This window comes from Meles meles, chromosome 10, assembly GCF_922984935.1.
Source record: "Meles meles chromosome 10, mMelMel3.1 paternal haplotype, whole genome shotgun sequence".
Classification (NCBI taxonomy): Eukaryota; Metazoa; Chordata; class Mammalia; order Carnivora; family Mustelidae; genus Meles; species Meles meles.
Window position 1 is genome coordinate 103,727,708 of NC_060075.1, and position 27,735 is coordinate 103,755,442.

At 49.6% G+C, this 27,735-nt stretch overlaps 1 protein-coding gene across 4 annotated transcripts in view; it reads left to right on the top strand.

The window, feature by feature from the left end:
- Positions 1-27,735, top strand: part of EGFR (epidermal growth factor receptor) — a 211,082-nt gene that overhangs the window by 176,597 nt on the left and 6,750 nt on the right. For all 4 annotated transcript variants that reach the window (XM_046020189.1, XM_046020191.1, XM_046020187.1 and 1 more), the window contains exons 15-23: positions 858-1,015; positions 3,154-3,192; positions 5,489-5,630; positions 6,476-6,598; positions 7,150-7,248; positions 12,980-13,165; positions 22,986-23,141; positions 24,033-24,108; positions 27,292-27,438. In XM_046020189.1, the coding sequence (XP_045876145.1) occupies positions 858-1,015; positions 3,154-3,192; positions 5,489-5,630; positions 6,476-6,598; positions 7,150-7,248; positions 12,980-13,165; positions 22,986-23,141; positions 24,033-24,108; positions 27,292-27,438 (1,126 nt within the window). The remainder of the gene's footprint in view (positions 1-857; positions 1,016-3,153; positions 3,193-5,488; positions 5,631-6,475; positions 6,599-7,149; positions 7,249-12,979; positions 13,166-22,985; positions 23,142-24,032; positions 24,109-27,291; positions 27,439-27,735) is intronic.

Below are 27,735 nucleotides of genomic sequence, written 5' to 3' on the forward strand. Positions count from 1 at the left end.
GAGAATTCAGGTCCCCCATCACACCAATGTCCTAACTGTTGTTCATTCTTAATATTACGTTTAAGGACATGTGTGTGTAGATTTGAGCTTCAACAGCCATACATAAATCTACTAATTAAAAACGTTTTTCAGAAGTTGTCTCTGAATTGGGCAGAAGGCTGTGTTTTGAGGCATAGGCTGCCAACGTGGCAGGTTACAAAGTAAACCATTGGTTTATAAGTTCACGTGGTGTTAAGGTGCATTTTCATCGAGATAAATCAGTTGTTGATACTGACTTTAGTCATCTGATGGCTCTGGTTCTGAGAACACTCAGTCTTTGGACAAAACAGGGACATCCCTCCCTGCCGATTTCATTTCAGACCCTTTGTGAAGTGTGCGGGTACCAGAATCAAAGTTAGCAGAGTCCAGTGGTCCTTTGTGCCACCGCCTTATTGTCCCTAAAAACACAGAGATGTAGGCTTTCTTGCATTTGCCTCAGCGAGTCTGGCTTCCCACAGTCTTCCTTTAAGTTCAAACGTGTTGTGCAAGAAAGTCCACCTGAGCAATAAGGATGTAAATGTACTCATAGATTAATTAGATGATTTTGACAAAGACGGATGCCCATCATCTGTTAAGCAAAATGTAATGAAGTATTTCGTATAGTTATATGTGAAATGTCTTTAAAGTTGGGAAGACTTTATAGTGAGCGTTAGCAGAGACCCTGTTAAGTGATGGCAATGCCAGGTGAGCCTGTCGTTTTTCTACTTGAAGAACTTCTAAGATTATTTGGCTGTTCTCTCAATAAGTGTTTTAAGGAACAAGCTCAGTTTTGAAAGAGAAAGAAACATGTATAGAGAGGTCGTCCTCGATCTTGACAGGGACCGGACAGCTGCGTCAAGTGTGCCCACTACATCGACGGCCCGCACTGCGTCAAGACCTGTCCGGCTGGCATCATGGGAGAGAACAACACCCTGGTCTGGAAGTTTGCAGACGCCAACCGCGTGTGCCACCTGTGTCATTCCAACTGTACCTACGGGTGAGTGCGGGCACGGCAGGGAAAGAAGCAGGACAGAAGTGTTTCCTGTTCTAATTATATGTGACCGAAAAGAATGAATCGAGTGGAGGACAGGGACCAATTTTTCTGACGCAATTAAAGGATAATATGCGACGGCCTCTTTTACTTCGTATTCGGCAGTCATTTCGGCAAATCGGCTTCCCCAAAGCTCTTCATCTCGCTACTCAAATCGACTCTCTGCTAGCACCTGGCCTGTCTCTGCCCTTGCCAGTCACCTCTTCAGATGTAAACTGACCTTTCTCAAAAATCCCTGCATGTGGTCCCCAAATTTACAGTTTCCATTTGCACTCACTTTGCATAGTGTTCCCTTTTGGGGGACTACCAGGCATGGTGTGGGGGGGGGGGGGATAAAGCGAGTGAGCAGAGATATTTTGAGTAGGGTGTGAGTTTATCAGTCAGTGGTCATTCATCAATGATGCCTTTTGTCTTTGACTTTGGTTTCCCTAGGAGATAATAGAGTGTGCATCCCACAGCCTGAAAAAGCCTGTGTGTGTGTGTGTGTGTGTGTGTGTGTGTGTGTGTGTGTGTGTGTGTGTGAGATGTAGAGAGGAAGGCCCAAAGGCCCTGGGGAGAAAGGAGCAGGACAGTATAGAAATGGGGGCAGAACAGACCCTCTCCCTCCAAGAGAAGTGTACAGATCCCAGCCCTTGCCTGAGATAGGAAATGGGGTGCTCGAAGGCACCCCCACCCCATTCGCAATTTGAAGTGTAGTCCTTCATCCTTTCCCAGGCCAGGAAATGGTCATCCCCCCTGCCTCCTTTTTCAAACTAAAATACAGCTGACACACAATGTTATATTTGTTTGCTGTGTAGAACACAGTGACTTGACAATACTATTCATTATGCAGGGCTTACCGCAAAAAGTGTAGTCACAACCTGTCACCAGACAGAATTGTTACATTTTTGACTGTATGTTCTGTGCTGTACTCCTTATCCCCGTCACTTAGTTGTTACAGCTGGAAGTTTGTAGCTCTTAACCCCTTCACCCATTTTGTCCCTCCCCCTCACTCCCTTTCACAGGTTTGTGGTATTTATGTACTTATGTATTTACGTGTATTTATGAGTCTTATCTCTGTTGTTGGCTTGTTCATTTGTTTTCTTTTTTTTTTTAGACCCTATATATAGATGAACTCTTATGCTATTTGTCCTTCTGTCTGACTCATTTCAGTTAGCATCACGCTCTGTCGGTCCATCCATGCGCAACAGCATGAGTTGTCTTTTCCGTTTAATTAGAGTATTTTGCTTTCCTACTGATGTTTGTATTGGCAAACGCTGCTGTTCTCAGAGCCCACGGATTCTGCCTTTTTACATCATCCTGTAATCGAAATAAGGGATGGTGGCCTCCCCCACTAGAATGGGAGCCCAGCGGCTCAGGGGTCATGGAAGACCAGGACTGTCTCTGCTGCATGTAACATTTCAGTTGTGTGGGAGGGGATGAAGCCAGCTCCTCCCCTCGCCCCTGGCTTTCTGGGTCTGAAATCATCCCTGTCATTTCCCTGCCACTGAGACTCGTCTTCACTCATCTGTTCCCCCCTACCTGCTCCTTAATCAGTTTGGCTCTAGTCTTGGGCCCTCTACTCCCCAGCCCATACTGACATCCTAGAGCCTGACGTGAGACAACTATACCTATATCACGAGGTGTACATAAAAGCATCTTAATAACAAAGGCCAGAAACTGTCCCCTTGGCTCATTGCTAGAACAGTCCCTGTCACAGAGTACATACTCAAAAATACTTGCTGGGAGAATGAGTAAATGAATAAATGCAAAGTAGATTAACCACTGCCACAAAATGGGGATTGCTGGTGATCTTAATGATTGGAGAGTAATTTAAACGTGTTGCCTTGTGACTTAATTAAAAACTCTCTAAGAGCCGCCTGGGTGGCTCAGTCAGCTAAGCATCTGCCTTAGACCGGGGTCATGATCCCAGGGTCCCGGAATCAAGCCCTACATGCTTCTCCTTCCCTCTGTCCCTCCCCCCTGCTCATGCTCTCTCTTTCTCGCTCTCACTCTACACTCTCTCTCAAATAAATAAAATATTCAGACAAAATACTGAAGAAGCAGCATGATTCAAATGTGTGTTCTTCTCTCCATTCCTACAGCTGTGACGGGCCAGGTCTTGAAGGCTGTACGATAGAAAGGTAAGTGTCGTAACGGTGTCCAGCGGACCTTCTCAGAAATGTCCAGAGACTGTGTGGGCAGACACAATACTTTCCCACATTTCTTTTCTTTTCTTTTTTAAGATTTTATTTATTTATTTGACAGACAGAGACCACAAGTAGGCAGAGAGGCAGGCAGAGAGAGAGGAGGAAGCAGGCTCCCCGCTGAGCAGAGAGCCCGATGCAGGGCTCGATCCCAGGACCCTGGGATCATGACCTGAGCCGAAGGCAGAGGCTTAACCCACTGAGCCACTCAGATGCCCCACTTTCACGCATTTCTGATCACCTTCTGCATTGACAGGTTCTTCTCTGGGCCAGCATAGCATCCCTAGCTGAGACCACCCTGCGGATTCCCCCTACCTCTCCCCTGCCTACTTTGTTGGTGTGTTCGGGGGAGGGGTCGCAGGGTATGAGCACTGGGACCTGCTCTGTGCAGACTAGCACTCAGTGCCCAGTGCTTCCCTTTACATGGAGCCTGTCTCTGGCTTCTTTGGTTACACCAGTTTTCTCAGATCTTTCTCCTAGCTTCTCTTCTTTTCGTCCTTCCTGACCCAGTGGACCCCACCTCAGACCTTCAAGTCTGATGAAAGAGCTCCAGCTGGAGGTCATTTTTCTCCCCGACTAACCAATTCTAAACAATGACTTCCTTTAGCATTTCGGTTCTGATTCATTCGCCATCATTACTTGAAATGCTACACTGAGAAAAGCAGAACTGGGAATTCCTGGTCAGATTGAGCAGGAAAGAGTGTGGTATTGTCAATTAACAATGTCAAGCAAGGAATCGGAATTATGCACAAGGCACCTCTTTGCCATTCCTGACATAACCCAACACTAACTGAATTTCCAGGCATCTCTTCCATTTCTAGTAATGTCTACACAGTCCCTTCTTCAACAACCTGGCTTCCATGTTGGCTGACTCTTCTGCCCCAGATTTAGCCGTGATAATAAATCCTGCCTACTGTCAAGTGAAACATGAAAGACGACGAGTAAGGCAGTTTCTCAGAGATAAAGGTTTCCTTTCATCCCTTCCTCTTTGCTGAGCCTACATCAGCAAAATTTGTCCTATCTTCACACTACAATCAGTACATTCATAATGAGGTTTTTCATCAAAGCCCCACCTTGAAACTAGTTGGTGACCATTCATTGTTATATTGACTCTTTTTATTTTTTCTTCTCCTTTTATTCACTTACCCTTACTACAGCTCCCCACGGAACCCATGCGTACTCTGTAATTATTCTTTGTATCATTCTAGTGTTCCTTTCAATATAGTGAAAACTCATTAATACAAACTGCATTAATTGAGGAGATGGCATAATGCAGGAGACAAGTTTTGCATTCACTAAGGAGAAAGTGTTGTAGATACCATTTTCATGGAGCACCTTTGACCCACTTACAAGAAATTTGTAAGGATGCTGGGATATTTACATGCTAATGATGCTAATTAATCTTTGATATTCTTTAACATTTCTTCCAGAAAATATGAAGCTTGCCAGAAGCTAAAAGGGGATAGATACTTGAGAATAATAATTTTATAAAGATTCTAAATTCAGAATCCACAAATCCAGATAGCTCTTTCCCCCAGTGAGCACCAGAACTTTTGTTGGAGGTTTTTGCCGTCCCTGAAATCGAGCACACCCATGGTGGGAAGGAGGAGTGCTGTAAAGTGGTTTGCTGATACACGGTGACATCACTGATTTATGGCAATCATGCTTTTTATGGTGAAAGCCTATCACTTTATAACCTCCCCCATGCTTATTCATAAAGCATTCCACAGGGCTGTGGTCCCATCTTGAAAGCCAAGGACCCTTCAGAGAGGCTCAACATTATGGAAAGGGTGCCTTCACCCAGGCAAGCCAGGAGACAATGCATGTCTTATGTAGTGGCCTTCTAGGCTTCAGATGAATGGAGAGATTCTGGGGGCAAATGCAAATTCATATGAAAAGCATTATGGGAGCCTGAGTTACTTTTTGAATTTTGTGGCTTCTTAATCAATAGATTAAAATACAGTTGTCATACGGAGATGCCCGGAGGATACCTCAATTTAAAAAAATGTAAAAAAGCTGGGAGGGAGGTCCTTCTAATGCTCAAGAAGGTGGAAATGCTACCCTAGAAACCCTTGACGTTCTTTCGACCTCTCTTTAGAAGCCACGTGGTACCTACTTTCTGAGATGACGTTGAATGATGTCAAAGTGTCAAAAAATGTAGGAAATCATAAAATGCCAATGTAACGAAATCTGTCCACAAGCCTCACTTTGCCATGTCTCCCTCTCATTCCAGGCACAAGATCCCATCCATTGCCATCGGGATTGTGGGCGGCCTCTTCTTGGTGGTGATGGTGGCCCTTGGGGTGGGTCTCTTTTTGCGTCGGCGCCATATTGTCCGGAAGCGTACGCTTCGTAGACTGCTGCAAGAAAGAGAGGTGAGTGGGTGCCCAGGCCCGGCACGCCCTGCCCATGCCCCTACCCCAGCATCCCGGACAGAAACAAGGGCTCTCCTGCCATGTCTTGCCCTTCAAGATTTTGTATTTTAAGTATGTGTTTGTATTATTATGTTTTATTTCTGATGGTAGAAAAACCAGAAAGAATCTCTGAATGTCCCATTATAAACAATTAGTCACATTTGGGTACAGCTCTGGAATGAATTAAGTCTCACAACATGGCTACCAAGCTGTGGAGAGTCCTGTGTAAATACAACACGCATATATGTGCACGGAAAGGCTTACGCATAGGTGTTGGTTCCTGGGAGGGCACATGGTTGAGAAGTTGACTGTGGAAAATCCCATTGTCTACACAGTGCTGTTGCCTTTTGAGCTCTGTATGTGACTCACTTGAATGGGTCCTCAGCCGGCATTCTCGTGTCCTGCAGAGTGTCAGAAGCCAGAGTCCCTGGGAGGAGAGACCCACAGCAGCTCATAACATAAAGGCACTTTCATGTTAGGATGCCCAATAGGCTACCAAAATGACCAACCCTCTAAAAAGTTTCCTTAACAAAATTCTCTCAATCCAGCTAATTGACTGGAAGTAGAAATCGCATTTGTTGAAATGGAGCTGTTCTGTTCAAGGACCCCTGTACCAGGGAGTCCCTTTGTCAACATACCTTTCGTGAAGTTCTTTGAGAAGGCATGCATTTCTTCTTTCGAATGAGTGTGGCAGGTTCTTTGGGCTGAAGCATATCCACGCGTGGCTGTGTCTGGGCTTGGCCAATGCCCATCTCCGCACGGGCCTGAGCATTGACACAGCGGCTCTTCTTCCTTATCTCTCACAGCTTGTTGAGCCTCTTACACCCAGCGGAGAAGCTCCCAACCAAGCTCTCTTGAGGATCTTAAAGGAAACAGAATTCAAAAAGATCAAGGTGCTGGGCTCTGGAGCATTCGGCACGGTGTACAAGGTGAGGCCACCAGGACACCAAGACTTCTGGGGATGTGGGTTGGTGGGCAAATCCAGAGTCCTGGGCTGTCTTCTGTGTATCAACTTGATCTACTCTTTGTGTTGCTCATGGCTTGGACATTCAGTGTCTTCCCCAAGTTCTCAAGAGGAAATCTCGTATAATCATAGTGACAAATTAAGTGGTCCTGTGGGACCCATATACAGTCCTCAAAAGTTTCCAGGGACGATAGTGGTGACTTTGTAAAGGGGTGGGTGGCAGAGAGGGAGTCTGAAGGAGGGCTGCTCTGTGACACTCTGTGACAGTGTCCAAGTCAAAACAGCTCCTCTTAATTTGTTTTTTCTGGATCCTATTACATCAGTTCTGATTTCAGTGAGCCCAACACCCAGTCTCTCAGAATTCTGGACAAAATGATCCACGCTGGTATTGTAACTGACACAGGCTTGGGGTTTTTTTTAACTAATGACTCTGATACAAGTCCGTCTGTCTCACGAGTCAGCATATTGCATATATGACAATTGCCAGTTAATGTCTTTTCTCCCTCCTCATCACAGGGACTCTGGATCCCAGAAGGTGAGAAAGTTAAAATTCCCGTGGCCATCAAAGAATTAAGAGAAGCCACATCTCCAAAAGCCAACAAGGAAATTCTTGATGTAAGTTTCTCCTTTGCTCTCTAGTTGTCCACAGGCCTGGACGTCAGAAGCCACATTTTCTGGTGTCTAGCAGCTCATTGCCCCATTTTAGACTTCTTTTCATCATCACATTCTAGCTGTTCACTTTTCATGTCTTTTTTCTTTCTAGCTGCAGTTGGTATAATTCCCTCTCAGGGTTTCTCCTATAGAGAAGAGTCACATCTTCAATTCCGTGCGCGCTCTCTCTCTCTCTCCCAAAATGACAGAAACTCACAGTCATTGGATGTCCAGCAAGGGCCAGTCTCAGGACTAGTTGCTTTGCACACACTCTCACAGTGAACTCTCCTGACCAGCCTGTGGCGTTAAGAAGGTTGCTCACGTTTACATGGTTGACGTAGGATTCCAGCCCATCGCTATTTCTGCCTTTGAAACGCATGTCCATTTGGCTCCACCAGGTTACCTTTGAAATGGCTTTTTTAAAGGTGCCTGGGATTACAGTATGATGCTTCATAAACTCCAGAAACAGTTGCCCATCTTCCGTACTTGTCCCCCAAATAGTGTATATGTTATTTCTGGTGTCCTTTGTTAGTTTATAGAGTAAGACTTGAAAAGGTTCCACAAGATTATTTTCATTTCTTTACTTTGAATCCCACTGAACTTTCTTCACCTTCTCTGAACCCTCACTAGCCAATAACGGGGCTACATCCTCTTAACCAGAGGTTGGCCAAAAGAGGGGCCACCATGGAATGTGGGAGAGCCCACTTCAAGGGATACTCAGGAAGATCCACTGGACAGATGGAGTCTTGTTGTTAACACTGTTGGCCTTTGAGTATGGTGGGACAAGGCAAACATTCGCTCTCGTTCCAAGGCAGAGCCAGAGAAAGAGAAGGTAGGGAGCCTTAGCGGGAGGTTAGGGAAACAGAGTCAGAGAAAACAAAATGGCCGCCTCAGAAATCTAGAGAATTTAGTTGTCCTATAGTTGGGAAAGACAAGAGCCAAATGTAATATTCCCCACTCTCGCTTCTAACCCACACAATGTATATCAAGCAAGGCCTTCTAGAAAACTGTGTTTCGAAACAGTGAACTTCCCAGTGGCATGACCACTCTAGACTTCAAATTCCTCCCACAGGCTTCTTTCCTTTACTGTTATGGGGAGAGCCCCACTCTGGCACGCTTCTCAGTGAAAGATGACATATTAGTACAATGCAACAGCAAACTGGAGATACACTTATCAAGCGAAATTATCTTTCTTTTTAATGGCTTACAAGTTCACGTTCAGTCCTGTTAGCATTACATCAACTCATGTCGGCATAACTGCGAGAAATACGTTTGAGACGTCTCTTCACCTAGAACTAGAGCTGCCTCACCTATACTGTCAAACAGAAAATCTTTTTTTTGCCAAATTTGCTTCCTTAATTCATTCTTCTTTATTCGAGACATTCTAAGAAATCTCACAGAACAACGCTGAGATGTGGATTTCAGCAATATTTGCGACGCAGAGTAAGGGTCGCTTTTGAGGACAATGGCTCTGCTCTGGGAGGGAAGTAGATTTCACTGCAAAGGACCTCCCAGACCCCTAAAACTGGGGGAGACCTGCTTTTGTGAGGTACGGGGAGGGGGAGATAAACACTGAGAAGTCTAAAAAGTGAGTCCCTCTTTTCTTCTTGTTTCATCTCTCTCCGGCTCTCTTCTGTCTCCAATTTTTGGAGAAGTTTTGATTGTTATGTTTTGTTTTGGGGTCCCCACCCCCGTGTTCCTGGGATGTAATGGGCACACGGCATAGTGTAAGCCGAATGAATACAGCAGGATGGCTTGACTTACACGGGGGTTACTGGGGTACACATCGCTGGCATCCTTTGCTGCCTGTAAATCCAGTAAAAAGAAAAAGCAAAGGAAGAAAAGAAGTGTCTCCCTGCCGTGAGAACTCTTACGGTCTCCTCTCTTGAATTTCTCATATACTTGACTGCAGTGAGAACTGCTCCTTTTCTCCCTCCATTATTTTATTCCCGCCTTCGATTCTGGTTTCTGCTCAACTCTGGTCTTCTCTCCTGTCAAACATCACAGTTGTTGCAGTGCCTGGGTGACAGGCTGGAGGCCTTGTCATTCGCTTTTCCTGAAGCTCTGTGTGCCCAGAACTCAGCAGTCCCGTCAGTGCAGCGTGATGCCTGGACGATGGGGAGCCCCTGAAGGAAAGGAGGGGCAGGGGGAGTCTGCTACATTTAGGAAGCAAAAGCCAGTGACTCCAAGGCCAGTTTCTTTTTTTTTTTTTTTTAATTTTTTTATTTAATTGCAATTAGCCCACATAGATGTAGTGTTCTGGAGTTCATCAGTTGTGTATAACACCCAGTGCCCAGCACCTCACGTCCAAGGCCGGTTTCAGCAGTGAGCCAAGGAGCAGGTGAATTCTGAGACTGGACAGCCCATCGGGCTGCCTGTGTCCATTGAAATGCTCACACTCACCATTTATGGTTCGGCTCCCCAAATACTTGATACGCTGATTCCTGTGCTGGAATCTAAGGTCCGGCATGCCCATGTGGCAGCCTCTAGTTTAAGCCGCAGCCTGAGGCTTAGCTAATTGGTACAATTTCAAAAATGTAGGGGTCCCTACTCTTCATTCCAAAGGTTAAGCATATGCCTCTCCTGAAGGAGTGGAAAATCTAGAGGAGTCCTTTCCCCCTATTCTCAACCTAAAGTAGTTCACAGAGGAGGGAGACCAGCAAGAAGGCAGGCACCAAAGATCATTTTGGCAACGGGGACAAAGTCATAGACTTTCAAGGTCACGGAGCCTCTGAGCCACAGTGTCATGTGACTGAGACATCAACCTTGGGGTCTCTGAACAGGGGCGCCTGGCCGGAGCGCCTGGGTCAGAGATTGTTGTAGAATACCAAGCATTCTTGCTACGGGCCACAGTACACCTTTGAGATTCCAAGATAAACAGCTAAGAACAAAGCTCACTTTAACTTCTGCAGCGCACCAAACAGGACATACGACAGAACAGCGTCTCCATTGTCCTTGGGGGTGGGGCGGAAGTGATGACCTCGTTCTGCTGCTCTATCAGATTTTAAGAGGATGGGGATCTGGCCAAGCTCCAGGCTCTGTGTGGCCCAACACCCACGCCCAGTGCTCTATTCCCCGATGCCCGGGTCCAGGTCAGCTCCTCACAGCTCCGCAACAGATGGGCTGCTCAAACTGCTCTGGTTTGCAGATTTTTCTCCCCTCCAAAATGAATACAATATGTGTCCAAATCCCAACCAGATCTTGAGAAAATAGGAGCGGCCAGAGGATTTCTTTGGTGTTATGGTTGTACGGTTTCCCAGACTTGGGGGAGAGACGTGATTTGTGCTTTTCTGGCAATCACATGGCCTGTTAATTTTTCCATAGACTTTCCAGTTTAAATTAGGGCATTCAGTGGAAAAAGAATGCAAACGTTTGTGTATGTGCTGTGTGTGTAGGGAGGTCCCAAGCTCTCTCTGGTAGCCCCTTCAGTGGAGCACTGAGCGGGGCACCATGGGAGGCCACAGGACCCGTGGGGTGACGAGGGGGCTTGCAGAGGGTGTTTCCGTTGTGGGGAGACCCACATGGCCTGAGCTCTGACGCAGAGTGTCTCCGGTTAGCCATTCATGTAGCTGGGCCTCATTTTCCTTGTCAGGACCTCAGAAGAAATGCATGTGTGGGGCTTTCCAGTTCCCACTTTTTATCAACAGCCCTGATGTTTGCAGGTCCTTCAGAATCAGCTGTCTGCTCTCTGATTTGGTGATATGATGTTTATAGTACAGAAGAAGAAGAAAGGCAGGCCCAACTTGCAAGGAGAGGGTTGAACCGCTCAGGAAACTTCCAGACAGAAACGTTAAAAGCTACAGGAATTTTTGTTGTTGTTAATGGAAGTGTGTCGTCTCTGGCTTGCTTTAAATTCCTGGCTTTGTGTGACTGCAGTGTAGTCCATACCTGACATTTTGGAGGCTGTTCTGTGCCTAAGTGTTGGGTGCCTCTGCAAAGACAAAAGAGGAAGGACGTGGGGCCGAGGTAGTCACTTGACTTGCTCAGGCAGCAGGAACATGTAGGGGATACTGAGGCAGTAAACAGCATGTTTGCCAGCAAAAGAGAGCGCCAAAAAGCACTGGACAAATGCTGGGAGCTGAGAATGCAGTCCTTCCCGCAAGGAGCTCAGTGGGGAGGGAGGACATTTTACAAAATCACACAAGTATTTAAGTGCAGATTATAGTGTGAGCTCCAAACCCCCAGAATCCCCTGGAGGTTTTGTTCAAACAGAGGGCTGGGCTCCACCTTGTTGCCTCTCACACCGTAGGCCTGGATGGGGCCCAAGAATTTGCATCTTGAGCAAGTTCTCAGGCTGTGAAGCGCCTGCTCCCCCAAGAAAAAACGACAAGATGCCAGGAGAGGTTGAGAGTAGGGAATCAGGAAGGCCTCTTGGAGGAGGAGGAGGAGTCATCGTCATCAGACGAGGAAAGAGGAGGTGGAAGGGCATTCCAGGCAAAGGCCCTCTTATGGGCGAGGGCCTGAAGGAGGTTTGAGAGAGCTGAGAGCTAGGAGGGGCGGGGGGTGGTTTCTGGAGGAGGGTCAGCTGTGCTAGGCTAGGCGCGGGGCTGCCCAGGAACCGTGAGGCCGGAGGAGGGCTCAAGGCAAGAAACAAGGTGTGGTCCAACTTGTGTTTCGGAATCCGTGTCTGTGCGTCCACCCGTAGCCGCAGTCTGTCTTCTCGGTCACCTCATGCTCTCATCCCAGCCACACTGCGTCCCCAAGTCCACAATCCACCCATGGCAGTCTGGAAATACAAAAGGAACCTCAGAGCTCCCTCTTGCTTGTCATGTGGTCCCTTTCACTACTGAATTCAAGGTCACCGCCTTTTGTGTTTGAAAGGGAGAATTTATGGGAGGAAAGCTTCCCTAATTCTCTGTCAGATGGAAGAGAGGAGGGCCCCTGCTGCGTGCACACTTACCCTTCCTCTGCCCAAGAATAGGAGGAGGGTTCACATAAAGCCCACAGGCATGGATCTGGGTCCACAAAGGCTCCTGCTTTGGCAGCCAGTCAAATGAGGGGGGCGCTTCGCAGAGCAGCGTGGTTTCCCATCTCGAGACCGGGGCAGAGGGCAACACCGACCACCTCTGTCCGGAAATGAATCCTGAGCTACCGGCAGAGCCTGGGATTCCTGTTACGTGCTGCCCTCCGTCCAGTTCAAAGCCTGAAACAGGCCCATTGGAGGGGCGTCTCCAGCCCTGGTGGGAAGCAAAGTCTGGCTCCAATGACCCGGGCCAGCCAGGAGCTTTCCTGCGGCCCTACCTCTGCGTATGTATTTCAGTCCAGTAGGAAAGTCAAGCCTTAGGGACCCAAGCGTGGATTTGTGCCGGTGCTGACAGCATCTTACGTAGCCTGGGGACAGAGGCCTTGCCAACACAGGCACCAGCAGCGCTCACACCCAGACACATCAGGTCCCATTTTCATTCAATGTTTTGCCGCTAGGGCACGCGGCCTGGGTCTCTCTGTCCAGGGGAGTCCTTGCGTCGCGCTCAGAGGATGTGCTGTGCCACAAAATGACAGTCCCGGCGTAAATGTCCATTGTACTGAATGTTTCATGGGACGCCCTGTCCTCCCCCGGTACACATTTTGGAACTCAAAATCATGCTTGCGCTTTGCTCTTTAAATTTTTTTAAACCTGGAAAGGGGTCTGCCTTCCTCTCCCTTTAGCCACAGTGCGGAGGCCTTCTAACGCTTTCCTCTCCTCTTCCTCCCGTAGGAAGCCTACGTGATGGCCAGCGTGGACAATCCGCACGTCTGCCGCCTTCTGGGGATCTGCCTCACCTCCACGGTCCAGCTGATCACACAGCTCATGCCCTTCGGCTGCCTCCTGGACTACGTCCGAGAGCACAAGGACAACATCGGCTCCCAGTACCTGCTCAACTGGTGTGTGCAGATTGCAAAGGTAAGTCGAGGGGGTCTCTGCCCAGAGCAGTGTGTGCAGAGCAGGAGCCCGGCTCTGAGAGTAGGGCAGAAATTCCCACTAACAGCGGGTGCAGCAGCCCCAGCCTGCTGCCCCGCCCAACCGCCGCCCCCCATCTCCTGGGATGCTGCGCTCGTCAGTGAGAGCCGTGAAGAAAAGCAGCAGCGGGGGGAATCGAGACATGCTGAAAATCAACAGGCTCTCCATCCCGGGATAACTCGGTCCTGGGTATGTGTGTGTGCCAGTGTGTACCCACACACACCACAGGCATTTCGTTTGGGACCCAGTCAAATGAATTGTGTTTTGCGTCCATTCAGGTCCTGTCCCGCTGCATGGGGAAAATCTAATTATTCAGCTCCGTTTACACACCGTTCACTTTATTAGGTGCTTGGTGTGGTTTGAGGCTAGTGTAACTTCTCGGGTGTTCTTTGTGTCGAATGTTAGGGTGATTTGTAGTAGGGGGAGCTGTGGCTTTTGCTCCATCAGGACTTCCTGTCAAGGCAAGCGAGGAGGCTGGGCTGGGCAGCCCCAGAGGACAGGGGCTGTGCAGGCAGGGCAGGTGCTGGGTGCCATATCTGCTGTGCAGGTCGGAGGAGCACTAGCAGGGGACCAGAGGTGTCTGCTTTGCTGGGATCCTCACGTGCCAGCCCCTGTCCCTGTGGACAGCCTCATTCTAGAGCGAGGGATGGCTGAGAATGAGCCTGCGGACCGGGGACCCCCATCTGCGTGCTAAGGACACATGCTGGGTACTTAGCCATTCCCATGGCCTCCCAAACTTTAATCTCCAGCTTCTCCCTCTTGATCCCAGCGTTGCACCCGTTACTTGCAACCCAAATGCTACATTCTCACTTTTCTCCTGGCACTCTCTTACCCAGTCGAATGCAGGGGATTTGTGGGCAGGCCCCTTTCTGAGCGTGTCTGTCATGGCCCCTTGGTTCGCGCCACTGTGGAGCAGGGTGTGGAGGGGTGTGCCAAGGCCCCAGAGTCAGAAAGCCTGACTTCCACCAGGCCTTGTCTGGGTCTTGACTGCCCGTCCCTCCCCTGGTCGTAGCGATAGTCGGTTTATTCTGGCGCCGTCTGGTGTCAGTTTCTCCGCTGTAGCCCCCGGAGGCTCCTGGCCCCTCGTCCAAGCACGGCCAGTCCCCTGGTGTTCTCGTCCTTCTTGCAGCCATCCCCAGGTCGCAGGGTAGAGGACGTATTTGTCAGTAGTAGACAGGGGTCCTGGGAGAGGGTGTGTACCTCTGGTGCTGTGCCTTCATGAGAATGTGCATTATTTCTGTGTGTGACTGGATTGGGCTCCTAAGGCTGCCACGAATTACCACAGATTCGTGGTGGCTGACCGCAACAGAGAGGTACCACTCACAGTTCTGGAGGTCAGTCCAAAGTCAAGGTGAGGCTGGGCCTGCCCCCTCCGAAGGCTCGGCTCCGGGTCCTCCCGGGCTCACGGTCCCTCCCATCGGTACCTCGGTCTTCACACAGCCTTCGCTGTTCTTTGTGTCTGAGTCTAAATCGCCTTTTCCTTTCTCTTAAAAGACACCAGTCACCCCTAAGTGCAGGATGCTTTCTTTTTTTTTTTTTTTACACATATATGTGTTTATACACACATACATATACACATATATATTTTTTTAAATATTTATTTGACAGAGAGAGAGAGATCACAAGTAGGCAGAGAGGCAGGCGGAGGGAGAAGGGGAAGCAGGCTCCCCGCTGAGCAGAGAGCCCAGTGCGGGGTTCGATCCCAGGACCCTGGGATCACGACCTGAGCTGAAGGCAGAGTCTTAACCCACTGAGCCCCCCAGGCGCCCTGTACAGTGCGTCCATCCAGGACCTTTGCCTGATGCCATCTGTAACACCCTGTGTCTGAACAAGGTCACTTTCTGAGGTTCCTGGTTGACCTGGAACTTAGGGCCCTATTCAGTGCAGACAGTGGCTGATCTGGAGGAGGTGATGGCCGGCCCCCAGCAGGTTTTACCGAATATAGCATTACTCCTGAGGATCTACTCATACAGAGACGCCTGAGCCCAGAAATCCTTCCTTAGCTTTCTTCCCTGATTATCTATGGCAAGAAACATAGAGTATGGCCCCCCCATCCAGACAAGGTTACCTTGCTTTGTTTGCTTTTTTTTTTTCTTTTTTAAAGACTTTTTATTTATTTGAGTGCAAGAGAGAGCAGAGTGAGCAAGAACACAAGTGGGAGGGAGAAGCAGGCTCCCTGCTGAGTCTCTCCCGATGCAGGGACTGATCCCAGAACCCGGGGATCATGATCCTAGCCAAAGGCTGACACTTAACTGACTGAGCCACCCAGGCGCCCCTCCTTTGTTTTCTTTTTATCTCAAATTGCTACCTGGGAAGATCTGGCTTGTTTACTGGCCCACTTGAGTTTGTGCCCACCTACCCCAGCTGGACAGCGAGTTCTGGAAGAAGGGTGTCCTGGCCCGTCCCTACCCTGGGCCAGGCTTCCAGTGCTCCACACACCTGCGGGCTGCTGCTTCCTGATTCCAAGGCCCGGTTCCCTGGAGGGTGCCGGGATAGCTAGCATTTCTTCTCTCATTATGTCACGTCAGCCCACAGCTCCACGAAGGTGACATTAGGTAGGGCACATAGCCTCAGCGAGTTCTGTCCAGCACGGACCTGTGCTTACGATTCCAGGGGACGACGGAGTCCATTCTCACTCCTGGCATTTTCTTTTTTTTTTTTTTTTTTTTTTTTTTTTAAAGATTTTATTTATTTATTTGACAGAGAGAGAGGTCACAAGTAGGCAGAGAGGCAGGCAGAGAGAGAGGAGGAAGCAGGCTCCCCGCGGAGCAGAGAGCCCGATGTGGGGCTTGATCCCAGGACCCTGAGATCATGACCTGAGCCGAAGGCAGCGGCTTAATCCACTGAGCCACCCAGGCGCCCCACTCCTGGCATTTTCAAGTGGGATTTATTGACGTATAAATGACCTGCCTTGATTCACAAAGGCATGGACTCTCCTGAGACGTTTTCTAAATACTGAAGAGCCGGCTGCTGTTAGGCAAGCTTGTTGCCCTACCTGATCTGCTAAGAGGACACGTTCTATCACCCGGGCAAAAGGGAAAGCAAAGCAAAGTGAGTAGGCTAGGGAGGAAGTCCGGATGGGACGGAGAGCAGAAGAGAGCCACGGCACCTCGTCGAACGTGCTGGAAACAGATTCCGTTCTCCGGCCTCAGGAGCTTGTGGAGACACCCCCTGCCACCCCCGCCCCCCAGGAGAAAGATCGTTGCTTCCTAAGCTCCTGGCTCACGGGGCCCTGGGTGGCCCCCACGTGCTGGGACTTCGTTGCTTCAGAAAACGTATCCACTATTTTTTGGCTACATAAGCCAGCCAGTAAGTCCCCAACGATATCAGATGGCGCCATAATGTCATAAAATGTTCTAATCTGGAAGATCCTATCGCCTTATCATCCTGTCACTTGGAAAACACTGCTGTTGTGCGAGTTTCTTCCCCTTAGAGCATCCGCCACAGTGCAGGTCACTACAAAGCTCTCTGGACGGATTAATCTGACATTTCCCCAAACCTCTTTGACCAAAGAGCTTATCAGATCTCACAGAATTGGGGTTTTTGGGTAATTGCCAGAAGTTGAGGATCCTGGAGAGGTTTGGAGACAGAGGGCAGGCGGAGAGACAGGCTCTCAGACACACTCTGCAGCCTCATCCTCTGACCACAACTGTACAGGCACCAAACTGCATTTAAGTCGACGTACGCGATAACTGTTGGAATAGGGCAAACTTAAAAAGTCGGTTCAAAGGATTTGTTTTTTGAAGCATGCGGGATTACTTAGTTTGGTCTAGGTTCATTTGAAAAAGCCTCGGGTGTTTTCATTGGCCGCGCATTTGTCAGAATGGTCAGGGCACGGGAGCAGTTCAAAGGGGAGGAGACGAGCTGGGCTGAGCCGTTTGTAGGCTATCATGTCTGAGTCGGGGGCAAGAAGGGGATCATTGTCCCCAGATGTAGCCAGAACAGTCCAGGCCACCTGTATTCGGTTCTGGGTGCCCTGTCGTGAAACCCATGTCAACACACTGTACTGTGGTCCTAAAAGACAAGCAGGGGTGTGAGAGGAGAATCACTCCCGGCAAGGAACTCGAAAAGGGGCTACAGTCGGTCAGTCTAACCAGGCTATGGCGGCGAGGACACACTCACCTCTGTGCACAACGTCCTGCTCCCAGGTGGGCTCTGGCCTTCCCCACTCAGGCCCGCTCCTTCTAGGCTGCAGGTCAGGACTCATCAAGGGGAGGGTCGAGGTGCAGCCCAAGGGAGGGTGCTGATTCCAGAAGGAGGACTCTACTGGAGCTGATTCCCCCCGGAAGCACACGGCTCCATAAACTTCAGCCAACAAGGCAGATCAGTGACAGAGCCCAGCAGCATCCTGTTACCAGATATTTCCCTAATTTGGATTATTTTTTTAATTTATTCTTAAATGGTCCACTAAAGATTACAGGTGAATTTAATCAGCCGAAATGATCACTTTGCAGGGTGTCACTAAAAAGCCAGAAGTTATCATTATGTTAAAGTATCAGGGCACCTGGGTGGCTCAGATGGTGAAGTGTCTGCCTTCGGCTCAGGTCATGATCTCCAGGTCCTGGGATCAAGCCCCATGTCGGGCTCCCAGCTCAGCGGGGAGCCTGCTTCTCCCTCTCCCTCTGTCTTTCCCACTGCTTATGCTCTCTCTTCCTCTCTCTCTCTCAAAAAATAAAAAATCAAAGTATCAAAATATCAACTTTTATAAATATTTCACTAAGCAATTTCTTGGGCATTTATCTGCCAGTGTTAGGAATCGGGTGCTGTAGATAAAGAAATAAAACAAAATTTCTTTTCTCCCCAACTTAGACAGCAGAGAGGGACGCAGATCCATGCAGAGCCAGCGATGCTGTAGGGATGGGGGTGGGAGCGGGAGAGCTGGCTGCATGCACGGCCACACTCGCACCCCCGGGCTGCCCTGAAGGGCACGGGGCAGGGCTGGGGTGGGCGGGGACCAGCGAGGGGAGCTCAGTCTGTCAGCCTGGCCCCAGGTGCTGGGAGGATAGTGGGGCGAGGGGTGGGGGAGGAGGAGGCGGGCAGCCAAGCCAGCCTGTCTCTCAGCCTCCAGAGTTCTGTGCTGGAGACGTGAGTGCGATGCACACCCTGGGGCAGGACCCAGCGGTGAGAACGCAGAGGGGCTCTGCGGCTGAGAGAGGTTAACAGCTGCTGCAGGGAGGAACGGCCGCCAGTGCCAAGCTGGGGACGACAAGCTGAGACCCTGCGGGGCCCTGCATGCCCACCTAAGAAGACGGCATCGTCTCAGAAGCAAAGGCTTCTCAGGAGTTGAGGCAGGATTAGACTCTTGTGGAAACTGTAAGCTACGCAGACTCGTACAGTGACCTAATTCAGGCTCACAGCACGTGGGTGGAGAAGAGAGGGGGGACTTGGCATCTAGGAGGAAACCGTGACAAACTCTAGCCCCTACGGAGGACTCTCGCTGGGTGCCATCCCGTGTTCTGCATGGCTTAATGTACTTAACTGTCAGATTAGCCCACTTTACATGCAGGGAAACTGAGGCACAGGGGTGTCTAAGTACCTTGCCAAGGTCTTGAGCTAGTATGTAGCAAAATCAGGATTGGACCCAGGTCCGTGCTCTTGATCTGAACTTGCTGACATGGCTCGGCAGAACCCGTGGGCCAGGAGCCCGGCTGTCCCCCTGTCCCTGCCACAGTACGGTGTTGGTGTTGGTGCCATATGACTTCGTCTGGGGTCGGAAATTCTGACCCTTTTCTACCTCTTCTGAGGGCAGGGGCCCAGGGGTGGGCAAGCCATACTATTGATGGAACTCGGCCAAAACCATCTGCCAGGCTCTCCACTTCGTGCTGTGTCCCATTTCTGTCCTCGCAAAGTCAGCGCTCCCCCAGCTTCTCCCCGTGGCAGTTTACGAAATAGAACAGAGACGGATCCCATTCTGGCTTCTCCCTCTGGACTCCCCCCAAGAGTTGTGGGATGCTGCAGCCCTCCGGAAAATAGCCTGTAAATGTCCAACCCAACCACCCCCAGTCCTTCCTTCTGCCGTAGTTGTCCGTGCCAGAAACATCTTGAAGTCCCTGTGAGCCGCACCCCCGGGCTTCTCCTTGGTGCTTTGAGGTTCCAGGCAGGCTCTTCACATCCCCTTCTAACCTCGGTATTTCAGAATTCATCCTAGCTGTCCTGTAGTAATTAACGCAAATAAATACATTGATTTCAGTTAAAGTGAGGACATCCGAGAGGAATCAGGAAGGAGCTTCCCAAGGGCCCCCACTGAGGCCCCCTGCGGATGCCGCTTCCTGTTTAAATGGGCTCTTATCAGGGCTCTTATCTATGCTGACTGGTTAAAATATAACTTCACTGGGCATCGAGATGGCCTTTTAAACCGCCTCGGTGGTGTGGGACAGAGACTGATAAACAGAGTTTTATCTGAGTTCAAATGAGCCTCATCTGGCCGCCGGGGATCGCTGATGTAGACCCCTCTGACTGATTGGCTGGGGGGCTCCAGAAGGCCTAAAGGGCTCTTTCCCAAGCCTTCCCTGAAGACAGATATTCTCCGGAAACAGCACGATTTAGTAAAGCTGTTCTGGTCCTTTGCAGACCCGAGGGGGGCAGGGGGGCGGGGGCTCAGGTCAGTTTATTAGGTTTGCACAACAACGTGGACTTACTCCGCGGCATGGGGCCAAGGGGCTGGATGGCTGGTTTTTTTGTTTATTTGGAGTTTCTTTGACATCTCAAGCAGCCTCTGGGCCAGCAGGCAAGTTTCACATGGAGGCCCCAGCAAGAAATTAGGGCTGAGTCCCAGCAGCGGTCTTGGGGACTCGGTGCACTTGGTCCGACAGGCCTCTGGACCCGCTGGGGCGGCTCTCAGGGTGGTCCTGGGGGCAATAGCACTCCAGCCCAAGAGCAGGCTTCTTGGAAGATGGGATGGAAACACCCACACACGGTTTGGAGTCAGTGCTCCAAACCGTCAGCTGTTATTATCACTCACTGATTCTTCCGTTCGTTCATTTTGCAGCAACCTTGGTGAAAAGGTGGCCAGTGTCCAGAGTGTGGGGCACTCAAAGAGGCAGAATGAGAAGTCTGAGATGATAGTGAAAGGAAGCTGGTGGTTCCCTCTGAGGTGCCTCCTGCCCACCCTGGGTGGCTCGGAGGAGCTCAGAAAACACGTATTTGAAATAAAGTGAGAGGGACAGGGCAAGATCGGACTGGTTGCTGTGTGTCCGGCACTGCGGTGTGATCGCTCTGACACAGCCGTGCCACGCCTACACAGATCTAGCCCCGCGGAGGTCTTCGGGAAATGTCTACGGAAGCAGGCCCAGCGACACTGGGTGGAAGGAACAAGAGAAGACCGGGGGGAGAGAGAGGAGGAAGGAGAGAGAGAGCAAGTGAGCTAATACACGTGGGAGTGTGCATGTTCGCCAAACCAGGCAAGAGGCCAAGCCCATAACCCTTTGTGAATGGGGCAGAGCACACCATATGTACTAGAAAGAGGCCTTGCTTTTTTGTAAGACACAGGAGCACTGAGCAGGGTCCTAGGAACCAAAGGAGAACTGGAAGCTGATTGAATGGGGCACCTGGTGACGGGGTCGAGGGGAGAGGTGACACGGAGTAGTCAGTCCTCTGTTGGGAGGAGTTTTCTCAGCTTCTGCCCCTTCCCTCTCGCTCCCCACATGCCATTCCTAAATAATAATCCTGAATTTGGAAGTGCTGTGCCAGAGAGAACCTGCTGATTTCCTCCTGAGTAGACATGAGCCCCGTTAACCTTAATTTGCTGCATCTGAGGAATCTTAAGAGAGGGGCACTTAAATCCAACAGCATCTTAAACATTCAGAACTTTCTAGATCCTATGAGGGAGAAGGGAGACATGGGAATTAATCATCTTTTTCCAAAGAAAGAAAAATGAGAGTCCTCAAAAATGACCCCCAAAGGCTAATTCCTGGTCGCATCTTCCTAAGATCCTAGTTTCCTAGGAGGGTTAGTTCTCCAGAAAGAAAGAAATTTTAATTTCACCTCACAGGAAATTTCCACGTACTATCTATTGCCAAAGGAAGCAAAGAATTTGCCAGGAAACTGGGGACTCCATCTCTAGCGACAGGTTCTCCCTGCCCTTGCCCTCCCAAGGAGAGCCCAACGCAGCTTCGAGAAAGTTAGAGACTAAAGCTCTAACTTTAGAGTGGGTGAAGCCCATTCATTTGCATTTCATGCACTTCAGTAAGCTCTTCTGGGCTGTCTTTGCTGGAGAGCTCATGAGTGTCAGCCGTAAAGGAGGTTGGAAACGGGGTCCACGCCCCTGGCCGGAGAGAGCGAGCCTCACTCAGGAGTAAGTAGCAGAGAATGTGGCGCAAACACAGGTATCTGCAGGGCTTACGGCGTCTCCCGCCTGCCAGGCTGGCCCTGCGAGGGGCGCGAGCTGCCAAGCTCATGTCAACGGTTGGAGCTTGGTAGGGTCCCAGGGAGCTTGGCTGAACGAGGCAGGCACGGAGCAAGGAGGAGTAGAGGCCGGAAGCGACCCCCGCCTGCCAGCCCGAAGAGCTCAAGACGGCCGCCAAGAAGGCTGTGGGCAAGGACTGGACTTGAGGGGGAATAATTCCGGGAATTCACATGTCAGGCACTGTGCTAGGCGCCTCTCAAGTAGCGCTGTGATTCTGATCGGACAAGGAAGTGACCTAAGGCAGAGGGGGGAGCGGGGAGGTGCCACCCGTCGAAGCAAATTCAATGTCATGTGATTTCAGTTTTAAAAATGAGGAAATAGGGGCGCCTGGGTGGCTCAGTGGGTTAAACCTCTGCCTTCCGCTCAGGTCATGATCTCAGGGTCCTGGGATCGAGTCCCGTATCAGGCTCTCTGCTCAGCAGGGAGCCTGCTTCCCCTTCTCTCTCTGCCTACTTGTGATCTCTCTCTGTCTAATAAATAAATAAAACCTTAAAAAAAAAAAAAAACCGAGGAAATAGGGGCACCTGGGTGGCTCAGTCAGTTAGGCATCTGCCATGGGGTCAGGTCATGATCCCGGAATCCTGGGATCAAGTCCTGCATCAGGCTCCCTGCTCGGTGGGGAGCCTGTTTTTCTCTCTCTTTCCTTTGCTATCTCTCTCTCTCAAATAAATAAAATCTTTTTTTAAAAAAGATAAAACAATAAATAAAAATTTAAAAACAAGGAAATAACACTGAAAAAAAAATCTCATCCATCGGTAGCAAATCATAGCAGGTAGTGCGGGAGAGTGTGAGGGGAGCATGGCTTCCCAGCCCCGAGAAGCCCAGCTGTGCCCCGTGGGGAGCGGCTTTACCTTCCCTGCTTTCCAGGTCAGCTGCGCATCGGGAGGGCGACCCCGGGCAGGGGCACGGTTGCCAAGTTGCAGAGGAACTCCCAGCCGGTCTCAGCCCAACAGCAGAGCTCTTGTTCAGTCACTACCCTCGAATACTTGGTTCATCTGGGTTTAAAACACGTTATAGGCTGGAGGAAAGTTAGCAAGTCAGCAGCTCATGATATCCTCCTTAATTTGTCTTTTCGTCTACTCAGTTGGTAGTTACTGGTGTTTGCAAGGTGCAAGGGACTGTGTCCATCAGGTGAAGCACAGTGACGGGGTCAGACACGGCCCCTGGTTTGGAAAGCTCCGAGTCTGGGGGGAACAGGACGTCAGAGCCCTGTGCACGGGCGCCCGCTTTCCGCAGAGCACAACCGTGCCATCTGTGCTGGAACCCGGCTCTGTGCTCCCCGGGGCAGTCTGCTAAGCAAACCCTCATTCCCTGCTAAGCAAACCCTGCATTCCCTCACTGCATGGCCCCGTGTTGCAGGGCATGAACTACCTGGAGGACCGGCGCTTGGTGCACCGCGACCTGGCAGCCAGAAATGTTCTGGTGAAGACGCCACAGCATGTCAAGATCACAGATTTTGGGCTGGCCAAGCTGCTTGGTGCCGAGGAGAAAGAATACCATGCGGAAGGAGGCAAGGTGAGACATGGCTTATAGATCGGCGAGCATTCACTCGCCAGCAGACCAACCGATGGAGGGGACGTTCTCAGAATGTTCTGGGTGAGGTCACAGCAGCAGCCACGGACACCTGAGTCTAGCCAGGGTCCTCTTCTCGAAGTACAGACCAGAGGGGCTGCTCTAAGAGCAGGATTTGCAGGGAGAGTGAAAATAGATGTTTCTGTCACATCCAGAGGCCAAAGCCAATAAACACGAGCTCAGCTCCATCTTTGGGTGACCATTAGCCAAGGTTGGGTCTCCGCGCCCATCCCTTCAGAAGAGGGGGAAATGTCACAGCCAATTTGGTGGCATACAGCTACTGAGAATATTTCAGAAATATGGAAAACTCCCCATGCTGTTCCTAGAGCTCCCAAGGCTCCCTTGGGAGCCTCCCTAGACTCTCTCCTCCCAGACAGGCTTGGTGGTCCTCCAGGGGACTCTCCCATGCAAGTCCCCATGCTAAGCCCTCCAGTAGCTCTGAATCAGCTGCACCCCTCTTAAATTTCACTCTGACCTGGACGGCTCCAAGCAGCTGGTCTCTGCAACCACCCATAAACGAGGGGTGCCTGGGACCACTGCACACCACCAGAAACCCCAGCCCCCGGCATGTGCACCCAGTTCACCAGAACAGACCACAGACCAAAGGTCCTCAGCCAAGGCCTTCATGAAACCACACCACAGAATAGCCCTGTTTTCTACCAGCTTGAAAACTTGCTCCTCCTCCTGGGAGGGAGCACTCCTCCTGGGGTATCAAGGTGGGGCGGCCCGGCTTTCCCACATTTGTCGCTTGTAATTTGTTTCCACGTGATTTAATTTTTTGCAACAGAGGGAAGCTAATGCTTATCGTATTCCTTCCTCTCTCATCATTCCAAGGTGCCTATCAAGTGGATGGCTTTGGAATCAATTTTACACCGAATTTATACCCACCAAAGTGATGTGTGGAGCTACGGTGAGTCAAACTCTTGTTGCTAATGAATGTGTACTGAGCAGAAGCGGCTTGAATTGTTTGTTGATGGACGTTCTGTGCTCTGTCATCCAAATCCTTTCTTCCAAGACAGGAACTAATAATAGCGTAGTGGTCACTGTCCGTTCTACTAAGAAAACACGACAAAGGAAATTGGGTCTGACTAGTGCACTACGTGTCACTGGAGAGAGCAGTGAACTTGTCAAGAGCGGGTAACGGAGGGAGAGAGAGCTCGGACTTAGGAAATGCGTAGACCTGCAGCATCAGACCACACTTGACCTCTTGTCATGGATTTGAAGTGAACCAAAGGGAGATGACAAATGGGGTTTTCCGGGGAGAAGTATGAGGTTTTGTGATGGACTAACTCAGTGGCCACTGTTTCATGCAGTGAATGGAAGTCTTTGTGTGTCGGAGGGAAGGGCTTGACAGGAGTGCACTGTGAGGATGTGTCTGTGGGGAAAAAACAAGCAAGGGAAATAGTGATTGCTTGCAGCTCTAGGGAGGACATCTCCTCAGGAGGGATTCTCTGTTTCCCCCTCCAGATCCCACTGTGGCCCTGCCCAGGCCCGTGCCCCTACTCCCAACACGCCTTTCCTGTTCTTGCCTCACTGCCTTTGCACAAAGGATGTCTTGAGCCTACAAGGGCCTCACCATTGAAGAAAGTGTCACTAACCCACTGTCACAAGTCCAGCAGTCTGCTGAAAGCCTGCGAAATAGCTCATCTGATGCATTTATCTGTGAATTAGCATCTGTCCCCACTACTCAAGCCACAATGGGGACGGGGAGGGGCCATCCCATCTCTGCAGAAATGGGTGTTTGGGGAGAGAAGTATTGAGGCAGATTTCCAAGAAGAATCCAGTTGTTACCACAAAAAAAAAAAACAACAAATCATTCAAGACATCATCTACTTAGGTTTTTTTTTTTCTTCATAACATTATTAACTTCCTGATACTCTAAATGTATTTCAGTTTCATGGATCTTTGTCTCTTCTGTGAGGATGCAGGCTTTACAAAGACAGCGATCTTTCTCGCTGAACAGGTGGATTTTTACATGTACCTGTGAGCAGAGCTGCCTGCAACCAATGAACTAGATAAGCACCTAAAGCTATTCTGATGCCCTGTTGTTTTAGTCATTTTCCAAGTGTGTCTGCTCCCCAAGAGGGACAGGGAAAAATGCTACTTTTCCCGCTCCCAAGTCCCGTCCAGAGGCATCTCCCTGTCAACCTCCTCCCCTCCGGTTCCTGACGGGTCTTCTCTCCTCGTTCTACACACATTCGTCTGTTCTCCAGACAACAGACAAAAAATACTTTTAAATCACAGCAGACTTTAAATTCTCTGCTTAATAGCCTACTTTGGTTTTGCGCGTATGTTCCAAACAAAACCCGAGCTCCTGAGCGGCCTGGCTCCTGCGGCCTTTCCAGAATCATGTGGCTGCATTTCCCTCCTCATCCTCCGTGCGGCAGCTGGCGTGGGCCAACCCACCGCCTGTCCGGAGTGAGTCCTCATTTGTTGAGTAAATGAGAACTGTCTTAAATTCTGCAACTTCCTGCCTTTGGACGATTACAAGCAGTGTCAGAAAGTCAGCGTCCCTCTAGTGATTGTGTGTTTTTCATTTTGGTGGAAATCGTGTTGTCGGTGATCATAATCTGCTGTCCCTGGCAGTAAGTGCAACTGTTAAACCACAGACCTGAAGTTCTAGCTTAAAAAAACAAATCCTGTTGGGGCACCTGGGTGGCTCAGTCAGTTAAAGCACCCCACTCTTGATTCCGGCTCAGGTCATGATCTCAGGGTCGTGAGATCGAGCCCTGCGTCAGGCTCCACACTCAGCGCTGAGTTGGCTCACAGAGTGTTTCTCCCTCTGCCCCTCCCCCTGCTCGCTTGTGCATGCTCGCTTGATTGCTCACTCTCAAATAAATAAATAAATAAAAATCTTTAAAAAACAAATCCTATTACTCCGCCCCCTAGTCTCCAGTCAAGACAAAATATTTTAATAAATTAGGTACATATGCATTCCACTTAGGAGTTGGAAAGAGAATACCTACCTCCTTCCAGGCCCTCTCCAAAGCCACCACCAGGTAGGCCCACCCCTTTTCTCTCACATTTGTCCCCAAACCTGGAGAGCTTGCCTTCCCACAGCAAGGCATTATGCGTGTTTAACATAATGTATATTTAAACCTCGTTGGGATGAATTGACTTCATGGATCTGGAAATGAGATTTTATTTTTCATCAAGTCCATGTTGACACTGTGGTGAGGAAGGACAGGAGAAGCTATGTTCTTGCCCTTGGACCATGACTTTGCTTCATTCTTCAATGTTGCATGCTCTGTAATCAGGTCATTCAGCTCTGGGACAGCCTTTGGATAATCCAAGCTGACCCATGGGACTATGTATCTAGAGGCCAACTCTAAAGAAAATGGATCATTAGACCAGCTGGAGATCAGGAAACTGCCAGGATCCCATGTCTTATTCCTTCCTATGTAGTCTGGGGACCCAGGCTCAATCCCACTGGGGTCACCTCTAGAGTCACCCCAGGGCACCTTCACTGTGGGGGTTTCTAGAGCAGAGAATCCCAATAAGGGAGGCACAGAGATAAAAGAATCATCAGAACTCAGAGATGGTCTGGAAAAACACCAAGTCTTTTTTTTTTTTTTTTTTTAATCATGACGATTGATTTTATTGATTTTTGAAACAAGTATGGGGTTTTGATGTTTTTTAAAAAGAATGTAGGGTTTTCTGGTTCCCAATTTTTATTATTATTTTAAAATGTGCAGTGTACAATCTTGTCTGCGGTCTCCATCTTCCATAGATACAAGTAGCTTAGGGCAGATGTCTGAGTGTGTAACTCCTGCTCCTTATGTCATTATAGTGGTTGACTTGTCATTGTTGCTATCACTCAAGTTTTAAGATTTATTGGCCACTTACTATCTGCCAGGCATTGTCTGAACTTTTCAGTTGCTTTTTCTTCTTTGATCTGCACAACTATCCGGTAAGACAGATACTGTCATTATTCCACTTTACAGAAAGGTGTACTGAGGCTTCTGGCTGTCGAGCAAATTGCTCAAAGCCACAGAAACATAGGTTTTTAAAGATTAGAAACGTTTAAATGATGACTAAAGAGAAGGCGTCGTGATTATTACCAACTCATAAAGCAACTCTCTCATCCTCTCAGGCGTCACCGTTTGGGAGTTGATGACCTTCGGGTCCAAGCCTTATGACGGAATCCCTGCCAGCGAGATCTCCACCATCCTGGAGAAAGGAGAGCGCCTCCCGCAGCCGCCCATATGCACCATCGATGTCTACATGATCATGGTCAAGTGTGAGTGACTGCCACGGCCATCCACGCTGGCATACCTGGATGTTAGCACTCAGAGTGCCTTATGGTGCCTGGAAAGGTGTTGCCACCCTTAGCCAAAAGATTGAGACCTTTGATTCCCTGAAAAAACCTTGTCCCGTTCTCTACAGCAGGCACCGAAACCCAGAAATGTCTGTAAACTCTCCCCCAGCATTCTTCAGGAAGCTTTGCTTGACCCATTGAGCACAATGCCCTGGCATGTGCCCATGTTTGCAAGCAAATAAATAAAACCAAATTCCCCCAGAAACCATTTCACCAAAA